The sequence below is a fragment of the Tachypleus tridentatus genome, chromosome 11 (assembly GCF_004210375.1).
Source record: "Tachypleus tridentatus isolate NWPU-2018 chromosome 11, ASM421037v1, whole genome shotgun sequence".
Classification (NCBI taxonomy): Eukaryota; Metazoa; Arthropoda; class Merostomata; order Xiphosura; family Limulidae; genus Tachypleus; species Tachypleus tridentatus.
The window spans coordinates 84,317,991-84,340,272 of NC_134835.1; the positions used below are offsets into that span (position 1 = coordinate 84,317,991).

The 22,282-nt window shown below is 33.0% G+C and overlaps 1 protein-coding gene across 1 annotated transcript; it reads right to left on the reverse strand.

Moving 5' to 3' along the window:
- Positions 1-3,044: 3,044 nt before the first annotated feature.
- Positions 3,045-21,917, reverse strand: LOC143232644 (uncharacterized). The gene is made up of 4 exons (XM_076468297.1): positions 20,733-21,917; positions 11,613-11,942; positions 10,954-11,138; positions 3,045-5,014 (listed from the first exon to the last, which is right to left on the reverse strand). Exons 2-4 carry the CDS (start codon positions 11,761-11,763, stop codon positions 4,880-4,882), a joined length of 471 nt encoding a protein of 156 aa, XP_076324412.1. The 5' UTR covers positions 11,764-11,942; positions 20,733-21,917; the 3' UTR covers positions 3,045-4,879.
- Between the last annotated feature and the right edge of the window lie 365 nt (positions 21,918-22,282).

Genomic DNA, 22,282 nt, shown 5'->3' on the forward strand with positions numbered 1-22,282 from the left:
AAGACGAGAGGGAAGGCAGCTAGTCATCACCACCCACCGCCAACTCTTGGGCTACTCTTTGACCGTCACATTATAACGCCCCGACTACTGAAAGGGAGAGCATGTTTGGTGCAACGAGGATTCGAACCCGCAACCCTCAGATTACGAGTCGAACGCCTTAACCCACCTGGCCATGCCGGGCCCTCTTAATGGTAAAACAACGATCGTCTAAAATCATTCGTGGACCTGGTAGTGAATAAAGGCTAGGTTAATCTGAAAGCTGTGGAAACCGTAAAAAAAAAAAAAAAACTGTTAAAGTTTCGTAAAAAACGTATAAAACACATTCATTATCAAACTGCTATATTTTCGTTTAGTATGAATAATATTACGTGTAATTTTAATAATATGTTTCCATACCTACTTTTAATTTTATTTCATCTTTTAAGTTTTGTTTTGTCTCATTAATTTTGAAAACTAATAAAATCTCCACTAGAAAAGTTAATGTTCTTACTTCAGGATGCAATGATGAAAAGATCTAAAAAGAATAAATTTTTCGAAATTCTATCACTATATACGAAGTTTTGGAAATATATTATTGATAAAATGAAAAAAACATAAACACTAATAAACATAGCATGCAATAATGCATAGTGTTATCAGTTTAATATGTATTACATTCCAAAATATTTCTTTGTAAGTGGTGTCTTTTCAATAAGGTAGATCGATGTTCTGCTTAAAATAAATGGATGTGTTGGTTTGGTATCGTAATAATCGATACTCCACATACGCAAACTATTGTATTATACTGCCATCTATTAAGCAATCTTGGCATTGCAGAGAAATACTAAAGTAACGGCAGGAGAATAAGCAATCTGAAACATTTGATTACATAATTTATTGTACATTTTTAATTGTTTAAGTTGTTGTATTTGTTTTTGGTGGAAAGAAATCAGAGTCGTGAAACTAATAATTTGTCTCAAGTAGATGGATGAAAATATTTTCATATCTAGGTTTTTTATTAGATACTACTTCTTGCGCAAAAACCAAATGTTCTCTTTTCTTTAGATGCTGATGCGTATCTGTTTTTAAAAGTATTCTTTGTAAATATCAAACCTCTTACATTTTATAACAAGTCCAACACATATGTGCACAAAAACTATTTACATAATCTTTTTCTTACTAAGAAAGACAGGACTAATAATGTTACAAACTTTAGTCAAATTCTAATTTACCAATATTTTCTCTGTAATGCATTATAATAATGTTCACTTATTTTTTCTTCTGTACTATATTGTTATCTTAACAGTCTTATACCGTTAGTATAAAATAAATTAAAGCAATGAAGCTTTCTAGTCTCAAATATTTTGAAAATATTATGTCACGTGTAGAAATTAATTCCCTATTTCAGCTACGCTAATGAAATTTGAAAGTTGGAATTTTACATGAAATTAATTAATCAATGATGTATTATTTTTATTCTCAGATGAACATTACATATTTTTCTCTATCCACACATATATGTATGTAACTGTAACAATTTTATATTTATTCAGAAGCACCTCTTAAACTATATATTCATAACTGTCCTATACTTCTATTGAAAAATGAGTAAGTAGACATGAAAACGAAATAAAACATTAAGCTTCAGTACGATATTCTGAGATACCACGTAATGATCAAGGGGTAACTTTTAACAAACATGGACACATACTAAACATTTCTACAGTAGAGAAATAGACATCAATCTGATACAGGAATCTCACAACTATTACATATATATAATATTCACAAAACTTTTTGTATTATTTTTATTAAAACATTTACTAACCTATTATAAATAAATACACAGCAGTAGTGCTAGAAATACTCGTGATAACGTATTAAGCCTAGCTGCAAAAGTGGTTAGCTAGAACTTATCACCATAAATTTTAGTTGGAATCGCCCTGGTGCACGTTACCTGGTGCAACAGAATTGATAATATGAAATCATAATTCTGTTTAATGTAAGTTATTGGTACAATATAAACTAATATTATTTTGAAGCTTAAAATATATGAAACCATTTTATAACCTACGCCATAGTGTTGGCCAAAATGTATTACTAGTAATATTAATAACATGAAATGGTTTCATAAAATCTTACCTTCTTTCACTGAAATTACAAATAGTAAAATGCAAAATAGTGTAAGCAATTAATATTTTATGCATCCTTTATAACAGAAGACCTCTGTCATCTATGTTTGAGCACTTATATAATGACATCAAACCAGAATCTGCAAAAACATGCATATAATATTACTGTTTTTTGTTTGTTTTACTTTTCATAAATTATGAGCAAAGTATTAAAAAGATAGTGAGGGTTAATACTAAAACATGACAAAAATTAACATTTTCACAGAAACTCTTATGCATTTGTTAAATGTATTATTTCATTAATAAAAAGGGATACTTTAATAAACGTAATATTTTCCGATCTTAAAAGTGAAATACAGATGAAGCACATTCACCAAAATTAAAAAAATAAATCAAGTATATTTTACAATTGTTTGTTCTTAGTATCTGCACAATGAGTTAAAAACTAGATATGTAAACATTTGTCGAAACATGATGAGTGAAGAACTGCCTTTCTTACAATTATTATCAATGTAATTTACTAATATACCGAACTGAAAATTTTTAATTACTATAGCATCATTTACGTAGTTAACCAGATGCTAAGTTTAATTGAGGAATTTGTTATAACACAAACGCATTATTAAATAACTAGATTTTTATACGAATGTTTATAAGTATCAGTTTGGTTCTAATAAGAACAAACAACTGAACAAAAGATACATAAAATACATATCGATAGGAAACAACTACATAAGTACAAAATAAAATTATCAGAAGCGCATTCATTTCAAAGGCCTTTTTTAACGATTACTGTTTTTAAGAAAATCAAAGTAAAATAGAACACTAAAATCGATAAATAAAGTAATGAATAAAGTGAAAAGTTAAAGAAATTACACTTTGAAAAATCAACATATTTTTATACATTTTTATATTTCTTTATACAATGGATGATGCATTTAAACTACAATTACTGAATGTAAAACTAATCAAACTGAATAGAAAATATAACCAAAAATAACAAACATTCGATGATAATTGCGCTTAATTCGTGATAATTTCACTTTCAGTAAAATTTTGATTTTGATTTTTAAAAATCTAGAAACTGTTAAACGTGTTGAAAACGAAGATCTACACTTATAATAATATGCAAAATATATTGTTGCGCTATTTCTTAAAAATAGGTATCTCACTGGTCACTAAATAAGTTATAATGACAGTCAAAAACGTAATGTATACAATCCAGCTTTTCTAAAAGTTTTATGATGCCTAAATACACTAAGTAGCTAATATTATAAAGTAATACTTTGAGACATTTTACAACTATGCTTAAGAAGTTATGATCTGCTTTTGAACAAAGCAACCTAAGTAAATCGAAACAAATGTTATTAAAATGTTCTCAAGTATTTAAGACGAAAACGTGTAGATATCTAATAAACGGTGAGATCTGAGTATTCTAAACAGCTGTGACACAATTTTCTTGTTTTAAATCAATCGTTATTGGCAAATTATCGTTGATTTTTCATTTTCTGCAGTTCTGTTGAATCACATAAAACAGGTAATCTTGATATTCTTACAAAGTTTTTAAGTCTCTGAGCACTTCAACAACGGGCACGGCAAGAGAAATTTTAAAAGTCATAGTTAGTAGTTTTACATTTATTTCTTTATTGAAAATTAGTGTTCAGTGGCAATATTGTCCATAAATGAACAAAAAAACACTTCTATCTGGCTAATTATTGCTAGCAAATTTCCTATATTAATATCTTGATTAAAATCCATGTAATCAGAACTGTGAAGATACCAATAGAACAACGTTATCTACTTAACTTTCTTTTATTAAATACATGTGGTTATAGTATATCCTAGGTGTATATAATGTAGCTAAGAAAATTTTATTTATTTATTGTTTTCTTCTGTTGGGCAAACAATACGAGATGATACTGTTTGTAAATACAAATTCAAGATGAAATTATACATAAAAAAACATGAATGACAAACTTATAAGTACAATTAAGACGACTCGTTAGGTGTAAGCTAACAACAAAAATCTGAAAGCTGCATATCAGATATTTATTAATTATAGAAGAACGTTTGTAAAATATTTCTACACAAACAATGATGAAGTTTGAGAGTTTTGATAAGAGAAATAGTTTATATCTATGCACAGTTGCGATACTACAGAGCTTCCTCCCTCGGATGACTTAAAGTTCAATAACATTTATTTTGACGCACAGTAGGTGATGTTTTTTGTGTTGTTTTTTTCATTCTTATAGCAGACTACATAGTTATTTATATAGAAAATATCATTATTTCCGTACAATATACAAAGTTTCTGGATATTTACACAATTAAAATTTTAATTATTGTTTATTTCGAATAACAGAAAAATGCTACTTAGTAATTCAATAAATATTTGAAGAACGAACAGCCTTGGTTACATGTTTAGCATTCCAAAATAACGTAAAATATTTATACAATAATCAAATTTGTTTAGATACATACACTACAACTTACTTGATTTTAATTTTGAGTAAAAATATTTACTTAATGTACATTATTACTTATGAGCAGATTTAGGTTACTAGTAATAAAAAGGACAAACGCTAAGTTTAAGTTAACTCGGTTTATATGTTTAACTCGAATTTTGAAAACATGTTACTTAATTTGGACGACACTTCAAACTCGTTATTTCACAAATGGTTATCTTTTTTTTTTCTAAATTAAATTTACATTTTCTGATAAAAGCAAGCACATACAATATTTATATTCCTTGGCATTACTCATCGTGTCTACCAATCATAACTTTGTTCATCCCAGTTGAACGGTTGAGGGGTATATAGAGAAGTTCGTGGAACAGGCCCCATCACCAAATCGTTTTTATCAGTCATCCCAATTCCATTTCTGTTCAGCACTTCGTTGTAAGCCTAAGTTGGAATAATGAATTGGTAATATATTAAAATATCCAAACTGTTAACCATTGGCAGCTATTAAAAACAGTTTAATATATTAATGTCATTGTTTTGTGGTTTTTAAATTATCTTATTTCAACTAAATTTTCATCTGATATGAGGATTCTTCGTACAGTCCATTTCCAGAATATTTTACGGTTGTGGTTATTTATTTACCAATATTACCACTCACTTTTACCAGTTACATAATATTTCACAAAAGTTTGGTTAACTTTAACATATGTATGTTGCAATACATAATGAAACGGCTTACATGAAAGAGAGTTTTAATGTGTTGTAATAAGAAATATGTGAACATTTTATGTTATATTTTCGAATCGACCCATAGTTACAATGTGTAAACAGCCAAAAAACTTTAAAATACATTAAAAATAACTACAAACTGTTTCTAGCTCTGTCCAAAAGATATCACTTTACATTAAACAAGTATAAAATAACAGTTCTTTTAAACATTGAAAAACATTTAATGCTTTATTCTGATTGGAAATGGTCAAATACAGTACCTTATAAAAGTATTCATCGCCTAACAGTAATGTCACATTTTGAAAAATACAAATGATATAAAAAGTTTAATGAATTTACCTTTATTCAAAACTCTAACGATCAAACTTAACACTGTTATATGTGAAGGAGATTGAATGTCTGCAAACTCTACAAAGAAAATATATAAATTGAAATTTGCTGACTTCATAAGTATTCAGCCCCTTACGTCAGCTCTTTATGGAAACACCTTTAACAGCAATTACTGCTGCGAGTCGTTTTCGATAGATCTCTGTCCGCCTTGCATAACGAAATGGTGTAATTTTTATCAATTCTTCTTGGCAAAATTGCTCCAATTCTGGCAATTTTGTTGTGGATCGTTGATGAAATGCAATATTCAAATCTCGCCATAAACATTCCATTGAATTCAAGACAAGACGTTGACTGAGCCGCTCTAGGGCATTCATTTTATTCTTTTGAAACCACTTCAGTCTTTGACCTACTGAAAATGAATTGTAGATCCAATTTTAGATTCTTAGCTGACTCAAGCAGGTTTTCCTCTCGGATTCACTTGTACTTTGCACCATTTATTTTCCTCTCATTCCCGACAATCTTCCCAGCCCTTGTTGATGAGAATCATCCCTATAACATGATGCTGCTACCACCATGCTTGACAATTGGATTGATGTTGACTGAATGATGTACTGTATTGGGATTGCGTCAGATGTAACGCTTCGAACCACAAAGCTAAATTTTTCTCTAGTCTGGCCACAAAATCTTCTGCCACATGTCTGCATTATCTTTTACATGCTTTATCGCAAACTCTATATACAAGATATACTATAATTTTTCGGTAATGGCTTCTTTCCTGACATTTGCCCATACAGACTAGCTTTGTGTGGGAACCAATATACTGTCGATAAATTAACACTGACTTCTATTTCTAAGTCCCTTTTTTGCTTCACAATAACGTCCCTAAATAGTTTCCTACTCGCCCATCTGTTTAGTTACAAAGGGTGGCCTAATCTGTGTAGTGACTAGGTGCTATGAAGCACATTACATTTCTTAATGATGGACTTCATTTACTCAAAGAGATGACCAGCGACTTTAAAGTTTTCTTATAATTTTCTCCTGATCTGTGCTTTACTACCACTTTATCATTGTTGATTTGTCGTATCACTATGTGAGTTGTGGCTTTAAGAGATGCATTAACTTTGAAGCCAAGTTTGATTACACACAAACAGAAACCATTACAATAATTTTGTGACATTTCACACTCATCGTTTGCACCTGAACTGATTTTAAGATTGTCAGTAGTTGAATAATTATGTAATTGAAAATATTCTAATTTTCTTTGAAAATATAACTTTCATAATATTAGAATTTTTACCTTTCTCAGTTTGAAGTAGATTGTGAAAATTCCAAATATAAAGTCTAACTTGAAAGTTTCATGATTACAAGCTCAGATGGCAATAAAATATGGAAAGTTTGCATGGGGTAAATACCTTTTTCAAGAAGCTTTATTTCAAGTTTTTTGCTTTGCTGTCTTTAACTGCAGCATAGTGACTCATATAATGGTTCTAAGTTTTTGTTTTGTTTGTATTTTCAAGTGCTAGCTTTTAGCTCATAGCTCTGTTCATCTCTTGACCGATTTGAGATTTAATTACAGTTTCGGACTCAAAAGGTCAAACCCTTTCAGTTAATCTATTTGACCATAGCCAAACTCTCATAGATTAATTTACTCTAATCCTGCCTAAAATAATTATAATTTGAGGGGAAGCTGATACAGATCCTGATTAGTAATAAAATCGGATCAGGCACACGAACGCTTGACGTGCATTAAAATATAGCCAAACAAAAGTCTAACAGATTAATAAATTTAATCCTGCCTGAAAGAATTTCAGGTGCCGCGGCTACTGAGAAATCTCTCCTGTTTTTGTTGAGAGTGTATTGCATGGTTTCTTTTTCTCTCTGTTTCACGAATTTACTATTGTATATTTATATTAATATTTCTGTTTGTTTCAGCTTTATATATATATACATACTTAGAAATGTATGTGACTTATTTTATTAAATGTGCATTGCAAAAGCCCCGCCTGTTCTCCAAATTTGTAGAAAATTCTCGAGTATAAGAATCGCCAATACATGGTTCACATTGTTGCTAACTTAACGTTCGAGAACTCCGCCCACAGTTTATAAATCGACACGCCAAGAAACAGTTTGCAGAATTCTATCGTTAATTAGATACAGTTAGTATACTATAAATCTCGGAAGCTATAACTGATATACGTTTATGTATCTGAAAACCACAGATATTTAACCAAGAACGTTTATAGATTTCGAACATTATAAACCGTTTAACTTCGGATAATTAAATTTGGACTTAATATTTCTACGAGGACACTAGATATCTTCCTCTGTGAAAAGTTAACTTGTAAGTCACCTGAAGCTAGCCACGAATAGAACTAACTAGCTACCTTCCCATAAAGAGAAATGTACTTGTGTATGAACATAGAATTAATTCTCTCAACGTGAACCGTCGATAAAATATTCAGTTTCAGACAAGATAGAAGACTCAGTATTTTTTTGGACTTTTGTAAAGCTTTTGTATATAAATCATTACTTGTAATAACCGCTATTTTAAATTGTATTGTTGCTTGTAAATTAAAATATATGTGTCAAGAAAGAAAATCGTGTGTATCAATCTTGTTGGGAAATATCATAAATTTGATACATATCGACATTCAAATAGCCTAAAATTTTAATTTTAATATAGACGTTATTAATAAACCGGAAACTCGTCCAAGGTAAATTATAATATGTAACAACTGTTAAAGAACTAGATAGAATAATTTTTCGATATGTTTTAACTACTACTTTTGTACTTTGAGATTTCTTGATTAAAGACGAGTTTATGCGAATACAAAAAGTTTAGATTTATAAAGATAATTATTTCAAAATAACTTTATTAAGTACGTAGCAGCAGCATTTACATATGTATAGGCCCGGCATGGCCTAGCGCGTAAGGCGTGCGACTCGTAATCCGAGGGTCGCGGATTCGCGCCCGCGTCGCGCTATACATGCTTGCCCCCACGGCAAGGTCAATCCCACTATTCGTTGGTAAAAGAGTAGCCCAAGAGTTGGCGGTGATGACTAGCTGCCTTCCCTCTAGTCTTACACTGTTACATTAGGGACGGCTAGCACAGATAGTCCTCGAGTAGCTTTGTGCGAAATTCCAAAACAAACAAACAAACAAACATATGTATAACGTTATATAAAATGTTTCAGTGGCATGGTTAGCAGACTTTTATACGTTTGGTCTGTGTGTTTCTTGTTAAGCATCAAAGCTACTCAATGACTTATCTCTGCTGAGCTCACCTCGAATATCTGAACCTGGTTTTTAGCGTTGTAAGTCTGTAGACATACCTCTGAGCCACTAGGTAACCGTACATTTAGTAACAACTAGATATCAAAGAGTTACTTTAACAAATTTCTATGGGTAAAGTATAAGGATTAACAATATACTAATATGGATTATAAGTATTGAAAACTAAGGTTAGAAATAATATAGCTTAATAAAGCAGCCTAAGTCATAAGTTAAAATGTAAAACTTAGAACTCTAACGTATCGTTTGAAAAAACAAAATATATTCCATATTCTTATCACATATTTGCGAAAGTACGTCATTTGTCGCTGGAAAATGTTCGTGGTGAAACTTTAATTTATAGTATTCTTAATATGTAGTGTGAAGTTACCTATTTGAATAATAATACTAATAACTGATTACACATTATTGTCTACCATGTGCAAGTTAATTCACTTCAAACCTGCTCTGAGGTGTTCACAAGTAATTTTAAACTAGCTTTTAAAATTGAAAAAAAAAAGAGCAACACTAATATCAGGTTCCGGAATAGTCAGGTGGTTAAGGCACTCGAGTCGTGACCTGAGGGTCGCGGGTTCGAATCCCTGTCACACCAAACATGCTCGCCCTTTCAGCCATGGGGGCGTTATAATATGACGGTCAATCTAATTATTCGTTGGTAAAAGAGTAGCCCAAGAGTTGGCGGTGAGTGGGGATGACTGACTGCCTTCCCTCGAGTCTTACATTGCTAAATTAGGGACGGCTAGCGCAGATAGCTCTCGTGTAGCTTTGCGCGATATTGAAAAACAAACATACACTAATATCAACATTTACAGACGAATGCCAGATGTCTACGCCACGTATTCCCAACACGAGAAAAAAAAAAAAAAGGCAATTTCGGGCACAGTGAAAGGTAAAATCTTTATTATAGGTTACAACCGACTAGTTTGGTAACACTAGCCCCGCTAATAGTGACAGTTACTATCAGCAGAGTTGGTGTTACCAAAAACAGTCGGCTGTAACCTGTAATAAAGATCTTAGCTTTCATTGTGTTCAAAATCTTTTCTTATTTGTTTGTTTTTACTCTTAATATGCCCCCCGCTAGTACAGCGGTATGTCTACGGATTTACAATGCTAAAAAATCAGGAGTTCGGTGGGCTTAGCAGATAGCCCGATGTGGCTTTGCAGTAAAAGTTTTACACACACACACACACACTTTTAATATAATAGCACAATATGCTTGAAAAGAAATTACACATGGAAAACCCTAATGTGTTCTTTCCTAGCTGGAAAATTGAGCAAAAGATAAAGATTTCAAATCTCATGTAAATTGTCCGAAATATAACAAAGTAATTGTTAATAAACACGCTTAAAATTATGCTTTTTGTAGAATTACTAAAATGGGTATGCTTCAACATTTTTCTGTGTCAATGTGTGGAACTGTAGGAAAGTATCTTTGAACTAACCCCCCATGTAAATTGGTAAAAATACAGCTGAGTAATTGACAAAAAAAAACGCAAAAGTGTACTTTTTAGTTAAGTCTGATTCCCTTTAAAGGACATAAAATGGGCAAGTTCAACCTTTTGTATGCAAATGTTTCGGATGTAGGAAAATTTATATTTGTGCCAATTTTCATCTTCATTTCTGTAAATATGACCTCACAGAAACCCAAAATATACAACTGGGTTGTTTTATTTTACCTTTAATCCCATAAATTCCTTAAAAAGGCCTAAACAAAACAAATGAAAAAAAATCTCTGGGCGTATTAAAGTATAACCCTGTCAATTTTCAAATCAATCACCCGAGAAATGAAGAAATGGTAATCGATGGAAAATGGTTTGAAAGAAGAAACAGCACAAAAATAGTGTTTCTTTTTGCGGAGACATAAAAATATGTACAAGTTAAACAGTAAAATTAAGATTATCAATTTTGTACTTGATTTCAGACTTTATTAGTAAAATCATAGTTCATTGAACGTCCGTGAAACTTCGTGAAATCCATTAATAAATATCACAAAAATATATTTAGAAACAGTGTTTACACAGTTTTGTACCTGAAAATCTCTTTTGATGTAATTGTAGTCGAAACTGCTATCTGGACTTAGTGATGCTGCGAAAATACCTTTAGGGTTAAAAGCTGCCGCTAGGGCACTTCTACCAAACGCAGGTTTATTGAAGGCTGTGTTGTTCATGTTGATATCGGAGTAGTTGGTGGTGCGACCTCCACCATAATATCCTCCTAAATAAAATAATAACATTCGACGTTACAACATCATTCTAAAGATTAATTTTACTAATCTGATAAGCTCTTTGCAGAATAAATTTTAAAATTTAATGCTATATTTTAGTTGCTCAAACACCCTCTAGTAAATTACTACTCCAACAATATTATTAAACAGTAATTCATGAATGTACGTATAATGCATAAATATGGACTAGTATCAATAAATAACTCTATTATTGTACAACATTTACGATTATCTATAATGTTCTTTGCTTACTATTTTCCATCAAAATTGTTGTTGTTTTTTTGAAGTAATGAATTTTTATCCACTGTAAAATTGTAAAATTAGATTCTTTCGCGTAAAGTTACTCACTCTACGAATGGTTTATTGGGCGCGGATAACAGATTAAACTCTTTTGACCATACAAAACTATCCACCTGTACTTTTAACTCCAAACACCACATGAGTACGGTTAACAATAAAATTACCTCCTGATTCAGGAAGGCCGAGAAATCCTCCAGTGTCATAAGTTCCTGAGCTTCCTGTTCCATATTCTCTCGTTCCATTCCCTGTTCCTCCTTTCTGTTGACTCGTAAAATCTAATTCAGTTATGTTTTGCTTGGATAAAGACCGTGCCATTGGATTGGATGGGACGCCATGAGGTGCTAAATGGCTTGTTTCTTCAACCACCGTCTCAGGTTCCTGTTCGTCCTGGAAATTTGAAAATCCTTTGTCCTTTCGGTAGTAGTTTACAAGAATAAAAATGATCAAGATAATCAAACAAGCGAATCCGTAGCCTCGAAAAGTTACTTGGGTTCCTTAAGAAAAAATGAAACCAGAAGATTAATTATAATTACAATAACTGAATGTTTTCTTTCAATATATCAACACGTGTACAATGTGGGATCTGACTTACAAAGATACCGTACATACAGTATAAATCTCTTACATTTCACTTCATGTCATCATTAAAAGCAAATGACGTAAAAGGTAAGGCTTACGATGTTCAAGTTCGAGTTTGACTGTGTGGGTATTTGGGTATTGATGTTGTTAAATACCCAGGAGGGTCAGGTACATTTGACCTCTTCCTCCCTCCCGAACGATTATAGCGTCTGTCTTTAGGGTTTGTTTGTTTTTTTAAAGCTTTGGGCCAGAGTAAAAGTATAACATCATACTCAGGTCCATTTCAGGGCTCAGTCCATGCATGGACGAACAAGGAGTTTTTTTTGTTGTTTTTTTTTTTTTCCATTTAATTTTTTTTTTTTTTTTGATTTTCATATATATATATTTTTTTTTTGTATTTTTTCTCCTTTTTCTCGATTGAGAGAATGCTACTACTACTTGTAGTAACACAAACACTCACACAGAAAAGAAAGTAATAATAATTATTATTATTCAATACTTGAATAATAATTCAAAAAGAGAAGAAAATAAAAATAATAATAATGATTAAAAAAAGAAAATAATAATTATAAAAATAAAAGAAACAAGGACTAAGTGTCTAGTGCATAGTGGCCAGCTTGTGTTACATTTCTTAAATATATGTTAAAAGGGGAGAGGTATTTAGTACCATTTACATCATGTACGTGATATCTGTCGAGATCACACATTAAGTCATTTTGTGCCAATTCTTATTGAAATATTTTAGAGAATTATGCAAGAGTCTTTCAGCTATTGTATCTATGTTTGCATACTTGTGCATGAATGTGGTTGAGGTGCTACGTGGTACTTTGTATGCTGAAGTTAGTACAGAATTTTGTATACGTTGAAGTTTCTGTACATGTGTGGGTGCTATGTTAATCCAGGCAGGTGATGCATATTCTATTGTTGGTCTAATGTACGTTTTGTAGATTTTAAGTATGTTGTCTGGTGATGTTCCTTGGATTTTACCTGAAAGACTTCTTGCATAGTTTGCTCTTTTCCAGATTCGTATCAGTACATTTTTAATATGTGGTAGCCACGTTAATTTTGAGTCATAGGTTAGACCTAGAAATTTAGCAGAAGTAGCAGTCAGTAAAAGTGATCCATTCATATAGAGTTTTGGTGGATCTTTTTTCAGCTTATTCAGTCTGCTGAATACTATGACTTGGGTTTTGGAATATTAACTTTGATTCTGTATTTATGGCAGTATTCTTCGATGTTATTTAGGACTGGTTGTAGGTTCGTTGCTGCTATTGACGGAGTGGGGCACTTTTCCAGACTGCTACATCGTCAGCGAACTGTGATGCATAACCTAAATTTAGGTCCGACAGAGGCATATTACTCACGTACATGATAAATAATATAGGGCTAACAACCCCTCCTGCGGGACTCCTGCTTCGGGTGAAAAGGACCCTGAGGGCCCCATTTACATTTACTTTACACATTCTGTTATCCAGGAAGTTGGACAGCCAGCGAATAGTTTCCTGGGGTAATGCCATTTCAAGCAATCTATGTCTTAAGCCGTTATGCCACACTGTGTCAAATGCTTTCTCAATGTCGAGAAAGCAAGCTACAGTGCATTCTTTTTGTTGAAGCTGTCGGTAATTGATTCTGTAAGTCGAATCAGGTGGTCTGTAGTTTGGCGGTTTTTCGAAATCCGTTTTGAATTTCTGGTAATTTTGAATTTTCTTCTAAGTAAACTGACAGACGATTACTAATTATCCTCTCTAATACTTTGCCAATACAACTGGTTGCTAATCGGGCGGTAGTTGTTTGGTTTATTCGCTGACTTTCCTTCTTTCTGGAACATTAATACTATTGCTTCCTTCCAAGAAACGGGGATATATCCAGCTGATAGTGAGAGATTAAATAACGCTGTTAGGTGTTCATATAATCTCTGAGTGCCTTGTTTTAGGAGGATAGCTTGAATACCATCTTCTCCAGGAGCTTTGTTTTTTGTGTTTTTAATAGCAGTTACTACTTCTGTAACAGTGATATGTTTTACCAGTTGATGAGTGCTCCAGTCTTTTGTTTTTCTTGGTGTGTAATATTGTTGACTGGAAATTTAGGTGTAAAATGCTTCTGTTTTGGTCAATAAAGTTTGTGACTGTATTATAAAAGTATCTGTTCATGTCTGGTTCATGATGTGTTTTGAACGTGTTTTCTAGGTGTTTTTAAATATCTCGGCTTTTTCTGTGTTAGTGTATGCTGTTTCTCCATCCAGTTCCAGTGGTGGATATACTGTGTTTGTTGTTCCTGTGTTTGTAAATCTTTTCAAATGTGTCCAGAATTGTTTAGGATCAGTTTTATGATTTAGATCGGAACAGAAGGTGTCCCAGTTTTCTTGTTTCTGTTGTCTGATTAAGTTTCGTATTTTATTTCTTATTGTGTTTATCTGAGTTTTAAGTGTGGGGTTGCGATTTTGAATGTACTGTCTGCGGAGTATACGTCTGTTTTAATTAAGTGTATTATATCTTTATGTGGTTGCCATGAATGAGTTGTTGTGAAGTGTTTTTGTTTCGGTATCGAACTGTTGGCTGCATGTTTTAGACACTCAGAGATGATACGACAGTATGCATCTATATCTGATGCGTCCGCGGCAATATGTAGTACTTCTGGAGGTAAGGTTTCATTTAATATAGTTTGGAAAACTGGCCAATTAGCTTTTTTGTAGTTCAGTTGGTCTCTCACTATGGTTTTATTTAAGTGGGGGGTGAGATTGAAGATACACCAAACTGGAAGGTGGTCACTATCTATATCGTGACCAACATGAAAATTTACGAATTTGCGACTCATATTTGACGAACACAGGCATAGGTCCAGTATTTCACTGGTGCCATGTGCGTACGAGATATGTGTCGGTGTTGCATCGTTTAATAAAGTCATGTTTGATTCGTCCAGAAATTGATAAAGTAATTTGCCATTTGCGTTTGAGCAACGACAGTTGAATGCTATATGTTTACTGTTTAGGTCGCCGATAATAATAAGATTACAGTTGCTATTATACAATATATTCAATAGATTTACATCTAACACGGTACTAGGCGAGCAGTAGATGCCCGCCACAGTAACGTCTGTCTGATTTTGCGTTTTACATTAATAACTATAGATTCATTACTGGAAGGGATAGTAAGTTCCTGAACTATAAGTTCAGTCTTATACAATAAAAAGACCTCTGTTTGGATCTCTATTATCCTTCCTGTCATGTCTAATAGTAGAGTAGCCGTTTAATTTAAATCTATGGTAGTTATATAGAAGAGTTTCACTAATTATGATTACATCAGGTTTTATGGAGCTAGTTGTATCTTCAATCTCATGTTTCTTGGAAGCAAGAGCACCCTGGATATTGATGTGTAGAACTGTGAAGTTATCCATGTCTAGTAGAGTTTATGATGGAGGTTAAAATTTGCGGCAAGAACTTGTGTATGTTTTTCAATATGATTTTAACAATTATGTCTGTGAGACTGTTGGTGTTTGTGGGATTTGTATATTCTGCCATTATTTCCGAGAAGGTGGAAGTTATGGCAGATGTCAATGTTGTTTCAATTGTTGTTGGTTGTGTATTTTAGGTGGTTTTGGTATTTCCTCTTCACTTGGTAATGGTTTTCCTGTCGGGATGATGAATTTTAACCACTGCAGCGTATGTGTTTGTCTGTGTAGTTGTACTTTGTGGTGCTGGAGTGGTAGGTGTGGGTTCCTTAATTGTTCGTGGTGGTGGCGGCTTGTTCATGTTGGGATTTTTAATTTCGTATAAGTGTGTTTTTATGGATTTATATTTCTGGCAACCTTTATAATTTGCCGTGTGTTCTTCTCCACAATTGCAGCATTTGGGTTTGGGGTTCTGTTTTGTACAATGTGTAATGTGGTGATTCTCCCCACAGCCCACACAACGCGCATTTGCTTGGCATGCTGCTGCTACATGTCCAAACCTTTGGCATTGGTAGCACTGTGTGACAACCACTGCTGGTGTTTTTGTTTGTTCTACTGTGTACTTATGATACCACATAGTGATACCATTATTAATGAATTGTGTAATATCCTGGCTGTTGTCTGTGACTACTTTGATTAGGTTTGTGAGTCTTTTAGTAATATTTGAAATTATACGCTCAACTGAAATGTGTTTTATGTTTTGTGTACTTAACTCTTCCTTAACGTCTTCTATGTCTATTGAATTATGTACAGACGTTTCATTTTGTAAATGTTTGAAATTCTGGTGCCCTCTGATGAATATTATTTTGTACACTTGCAATGGATCTAGGTAAACTTTTAACCCATGTGCGGATAATACTTAAGCCTCAAAACCTTTATTGATTATTCAAATGCTTGGAAACATCAGAATTACGGATAGTAGATATCTTAAACCAAATTCAATGTTTCAGTGCTCAATATAGTAAAATATTTGCATTAGAAAAAAAAGTTTTCATTAATGAAAACTTTTATAATTTTGTTTGATAATACTTTCAGAAAGACCGAAATTTTCTCACTAAGATAAAAGAAGCAAAGGAATATATTTAACTTTCTTAAGCCAGCCTTTTGTAAGGTGAAACTTGTTTTATAAAGGAAAAAAAAAAACACTATCGTTGTATACAAAATAGTCTTTAATTTTTGAAATTCAAAAACCTCTAGCATTCTCTTTAGTGTTTAGTATACTTGTCTTTGTTTTTTACTATAGAATAAAATTGAGAAGACAGTGAGCTTTCTAATACTGCAATATTGTCAATTTTCCTGGTAATATTAGATTACAGTAAGTGTTTTGTAATGTTCTCCAGCCGTTATGCAGTATTAATCTTTATAACTGTATTTTGAAAGTTTTCTAACCGAAACAGTTACAGACGTTTGTAATAAACAAGTGCAGAGTCTTAACATCCCACCAGGCCCTGCATGGCCAGGTGGTTAAGGCACTCTACTCGTAATGCGAGGGACGCAGGTTCGAATCCCCGTCACACCAAACATGATCGCCCTTTCAGTCGTGGGAGCGTTGTAAAGTTACAATAAATCCCACTATTAGTTGGTAAAAGAATAGCCCAAGAGTTAGCAGTGGGGGGTGATGATTAGCTGCCGTCCCTTTAGCCTTACTCTGCTAAATTAAGGACAGCTAGTGCAGATAGCCCTTGTGTAACTTTGCGCGAAAATTCAAAACAAACCCGACCAAACTAGCTAATTACATCCGATCAAGATAGCCACTATTATTTGCCCATTAACTAACAACTTATATACGAATATGTTCTATATGGATGATATAACTCGGTAACACACGATCTGACACATTGAGGTAATGCGAGTTTAATTCTTAATGCTAGTCCCACTTACACAGTCTGACATTCTGTGTAATCGATAAAATTTGGGAATAGATGTGTACGTTGAGCTGTCTTTATGTGCTCGACAAAACAATTGTTCAAGCAATTGAAACGAAATGAAAAGGGAGTTACAACTCAAAATTCACTTTAATACTCGATGTTGTGGAGACGAAGTGTGTCGTGAGTTAACACTCTTCATTTTAAATATTACAACTTCAAGTCCACCAAAAATATTGAATAAAACTGTTGTTTAAACTTCAAATGCAGTTTCGAATATCAATACAAATAGTCTAGTTTGTGAAGTTATAAAATAACAATAAGATCAAATGAAGCCATACAAAATTTTGTCGTTGGTTTTTACATTTTTGTATCACTGATCGTTTAAGCATAACTCATTTTCAAATGACTTGTATTATAGTCAAGACATATATCTCAGTACTTGTAAGTAAGGACCTTTTTTATTAAACATTTCCGATTTCAAATGTATTGACACTGGATACACTTCTCATACAGGAAATGTGAACTATAATTAGCAAAACTCACACAAAATATCTTGGTAAGCTCTACAACGCTTCAGGTGATCCAGCTTTCAACGAGTGATAAGTCCATGGGAAAAATGTGCAGTTCATGTAAGTGTGAGTTCATATGGCTACAGCTCATTCTCAAAGACACTTCACACATTTCCATATAAATGAGAAACATGACAAGTTAAATATACGCTTGTCAGTAACAGCACAGCGCTTTAGGGCTATATTTAGTAAGTTTGCAGTGTTAGTTGGATTGTTTTTGTTTATTTTAATTGAAACTTGTCATAAATTATAAAATAAAACAGAATAAGTCATTAAAATATGTGACTAGTTTAAAATTACTCTAATAATTATTTTATGAATGTTAGATTTCAATCTCACAAACAAATTTTAATTCAACCAGTCTCTTGATCATAATCTATAAGTCAGATTTGCTTTAAGGTCGCAAAAAAACGTACTAGACAGAAAAATATCAGCACTGTGGAAAAGGCAGAAAATGTGTATGTTTGTGAAAACTTTAATATATATTAGAAAATAATGCTCATGTGATTGGCAATAACTTTATTTTTGCAATAAATATTACGATAACAAACAACTCAATGGCTCAAACTCCTTCCTTCTCCAATGTTCAGTTTGTTTCGAATTTCACGCACAGCTACTAGAGGGCTGTCTGCACTAGTCGTCCCTAACTTAGCGGTATAAGACTACAGGTAAGATAGTTAGTCACCACCACCCACCGCTAACTCTTGAGATACTATTTTATAAACTAATCTTGTCCAGTGAATAAGGGGCCACACAATGAAGAAATGACTGTGAACCCTGGTCTTTACAAATGACTGCTCAAGAGTTGTAACTGCTTTTTAATAGTTATCTACCAAAAGCGATTAAGAAAACACAAATATTCTCTACATTATACTTTCATTTTGACGCAAAATAATATGCAAATCTACGTAAATACATACAACAGCTTTTCAGTTGGGGTAAAAATGTTGCATACAAATTTAATCTGAAATTAACTTGCATCATTTGCTTACAACAAAGACCATTAAAGTTATATTATATATTATACTGATTTGATCGACTAATAAAAGCAATAGATCGCTTTGAAAAAAAAAGCTAATTCCAACAGAATGTCACTGCGTGACCTATTGGTTGGAGTTTCTAAACTTTGCATCTAAGTTTTATGTATCGCGTGCCTTTGCCGAAAATTCGCCCCCACTTTGGGGTCGTAGATGTGTTACAGAAGTGACGGTCAATTTTCAGTATTTATTTAGCCAAAGAGTTGCTCCTCGTCCCATCAAACATGTTCGCCCTTTCAGCCGTGGAGGCGTTACAATGTTACGGTCAATCCCACTATTCGTCGGTAAAAGAGTAACCAAAGAGTTGGCCGTGAGTGGTAATGACTAGCTACCTTCCCTCTAGTCTTATGCTGCAAAAGTAGGGACGGCTAGCGCAGATAGCCCTAGTGTAGCTTTGCGTGAAATTCAAAATAAACCAAACCGAAGAGTTGTCTGTGGGTGCTGTTGACTAGCTGGTTTCTTTCTACAGCTCGAAAGTTGGTATGGTTATGTCTTTGGGTAGTTGTGCACGAAAGTTCTGAAACAAATAACCCAACCCAACCGAGATTAATATTCTCTCACTAAATAAATTTAATAATTGTTCAGCACAACCATGAATTATTTACGATTCTACTTCTAAACTAAACGTCTTTCATTATATACTAATACCTATAGACAAAACATGAACGATCTTGCTTCTCTGGCACAGCATGGCCAAGTAGTTAGGGCGCTTCGTAATCTGGGTGTCACGGGTGCCTTTAATCCACGAGGGTGTTATAATTTAACAGTAACTACTACTATTCGTTGGTAAAAGAGTAACCTAACAGTTGGCGGTGGGTGGTGATGACTAGCTGCCTCTCTCTAGTCTTACACTGCTAAATTAGAAACAGTTAGCATAGATAGTCCTGGTGTAGCTTTACACAAAATTTAAAACAAACAATTGCAATATTTTCTTTACAGGTTTTGCTGACATTCAACCTTCTTCACACATAACAATGTTCAGTTTGATCATTAAAGTTTTGAATAAATAAAAGTTCACTATGAAAAGTTTAAATTATTTGAATTCATCAAAATGTGACATTGTTGGTTCGAGTGAATATATTGAAAATATTGTTAACAACGGGGGTACGCAACTGATGAAACAATGCATTCTAATCTTTATAAATAAAAGTATATTTTATTACTTGTACTAATTGCTAGATTAAGGCATTGGACTCGCAACCTGCGAATTACGAGATTGATGTACCTCACAAAACATGCTTGCCCTTTGATGTAACTGGTCAATATCAACCACCTGAGTGACCAACCCCGTAAGTAGATGGTACTAAGGTCGAAAGAATAAGAAATCTTGATAGAATAAGATAAACTGGTTTTTAGTTTCGATGTAATACATAATTTACTCTGATCCGATATTATTCTTACTTATTACTTTTTCGAAGTATTTCAAAAAAAAAAAAAAAACTCAATAAAAGTCGCAATTCTAGTAGACCAGATAACATCAGGCCTGTCAAGCAGTTCTGTGGCACGCATGGACAAATTTTAAACGAATATCACTTACGTTACAATAGCATGACATTCTTCGCTGTAAAAGTGAAACTAGAGAATGTCTAAACGAAATAAAATAAAGCCTACGTCATGCTTTATTTTGTTGTTGTTGCTTAGTTTATTAGAGCCTGAAATCCGATCACGCTTATCTTTCACTGTCTTAGCACGATATTAATCACGACCATACTTTTTAAAAGTCGATTGCTCATAAAGGTTCAGATTACGTACAAAAGTATATCATTTAATTAACCGTTACTCACCAAAATAACTAACAAACAAACCACCTAGGATGGCCCCGCATCCTCGACCAAGTCCATGATGTAAACCCTGAAGAACACCTTGAGCTGAAGCACGAAGGTTAGATGGCGTTGTTTGAGTAATGTACGAGCAGCAGGCTGCCCAAACAGCAGCGTGAGTTATTCCTGAAAATATGTAATTAATATAACTGTTAAAGTTGTTCGTGCACCTTGCGTATAAGTGTATTCAATATTTGCAACGTAAAGAAGTTTTTGATGCATTACCATTTAAACATTTATCAGAATAACTTGTTCATAGAAACCGATTCAGATATGTATAATACATACAAGTTAACGTTACTGAAGTTAGAGCTTCTAGTGAAATATAACAAAGTTGTGTTCATACAAAGATTGATAAAACGGATAATAACAGTTTAAGGAAGGACGACGAAAATATTTCCTTTTCTTGAACGTGACATCATTACACTGAATCAAGGTTTCACGAAACCTGACAACGTGATTTCTTGACCAAGTTGTATGTCAGATGATGCATACTTTGATAATTGTTAAACTATTTAACCTGACTTGGAAAAATCAATCGTTTCAGTTTCATTGTGGGTATAAAAGCTCAATAATTTTATGACTTATATAGCTTCCCTTTTAAGGCTTAACATTGCCATTTAATAACGTGAAACGTTTATAAGCTACAAAATAGATAAAAGAGCACGATTACTATTGATTATTTGATAAGCCATCATAATTAGCATCAAAGAAATTATCAAATCAGCATTAAATGACTTAATATTCGAGTATTATTACACCGGTACTAATTTATATTCCTTCAATATTTAAGACTATATTAATATTCATAATGTGTGTGTGTTTTCTTATACCAAAGCCACATCGGGCTATCTGCGGAGCCCACCGAGGGGAATCGAACTGCTGATTTTAGTGATGTAAATCCGTAGACAATCCGCTGTATTAGCGGGGAGTAATATTCATAATACTATCAGTAGGCTTATTTTTCATCACTGTATTTAATGTTTCAAAACATCTTAAGGCATCTTCACTCGATAGCTCCTCGACATTTTTAGCACTAAAAGAAGTCCTAAACGCATTCTTGACTAAACCAATCACTTTCTATTACAAATGATCTTTGTCTCGTCATTATTCTTATCTGTAAAACACATTTAACGATAGATTCGGGAACCAGCTAATAAATTCATTCAGTTCTTTTTAGTACACGTTTTATAGTAGCAAAATCACTAGAGTTTCGATTTGACCTCTACCCTTTTTCTATAATGTCCAAGGAGTGCTCTTCTAGATATAGGTTTGGATTATTAAGTTTAGTTTGTTCGAATTCTAAGTTCCATATTTTTTTGTAAGACTGATTTTTGTTATTCATTCTGTTTACACATTTTGAGTTTGTTTCTTTAGAAATGCATTAACACGTTTATTATATGATATTTCTTACAAAGAAAAATTTGTCAACGCAAGTATATTTCAAAATTTATATTTTAGAGTGTCCAAAAACTACTGGGAAATGTAGTTATTTGCTTGGTCTCAATTACAAA

Coding starts and splice junctions, on each gene's coding strand:
- LOC143232644 (XM_076468297.1), bottom strand. CDS start 11,763: ATGGCACGGTCTTTATCCAAGCAAAACATAACTGAATTAGATTTTACG. Junction 11,139..11,612: donor CGGCCTTCCTGAATCAGGAG/GTAATTTTATTG, acceptor TATTTTATTTAG/GAGGATATTATGGTGGAGGT. Junction 5,015..10,953: donor ACATCAAAAGAGATTTTCAG/GTACAAAACTGT, acceptor ATTCCAACTTAG/GCTTACAACGAAGTGCTGAA.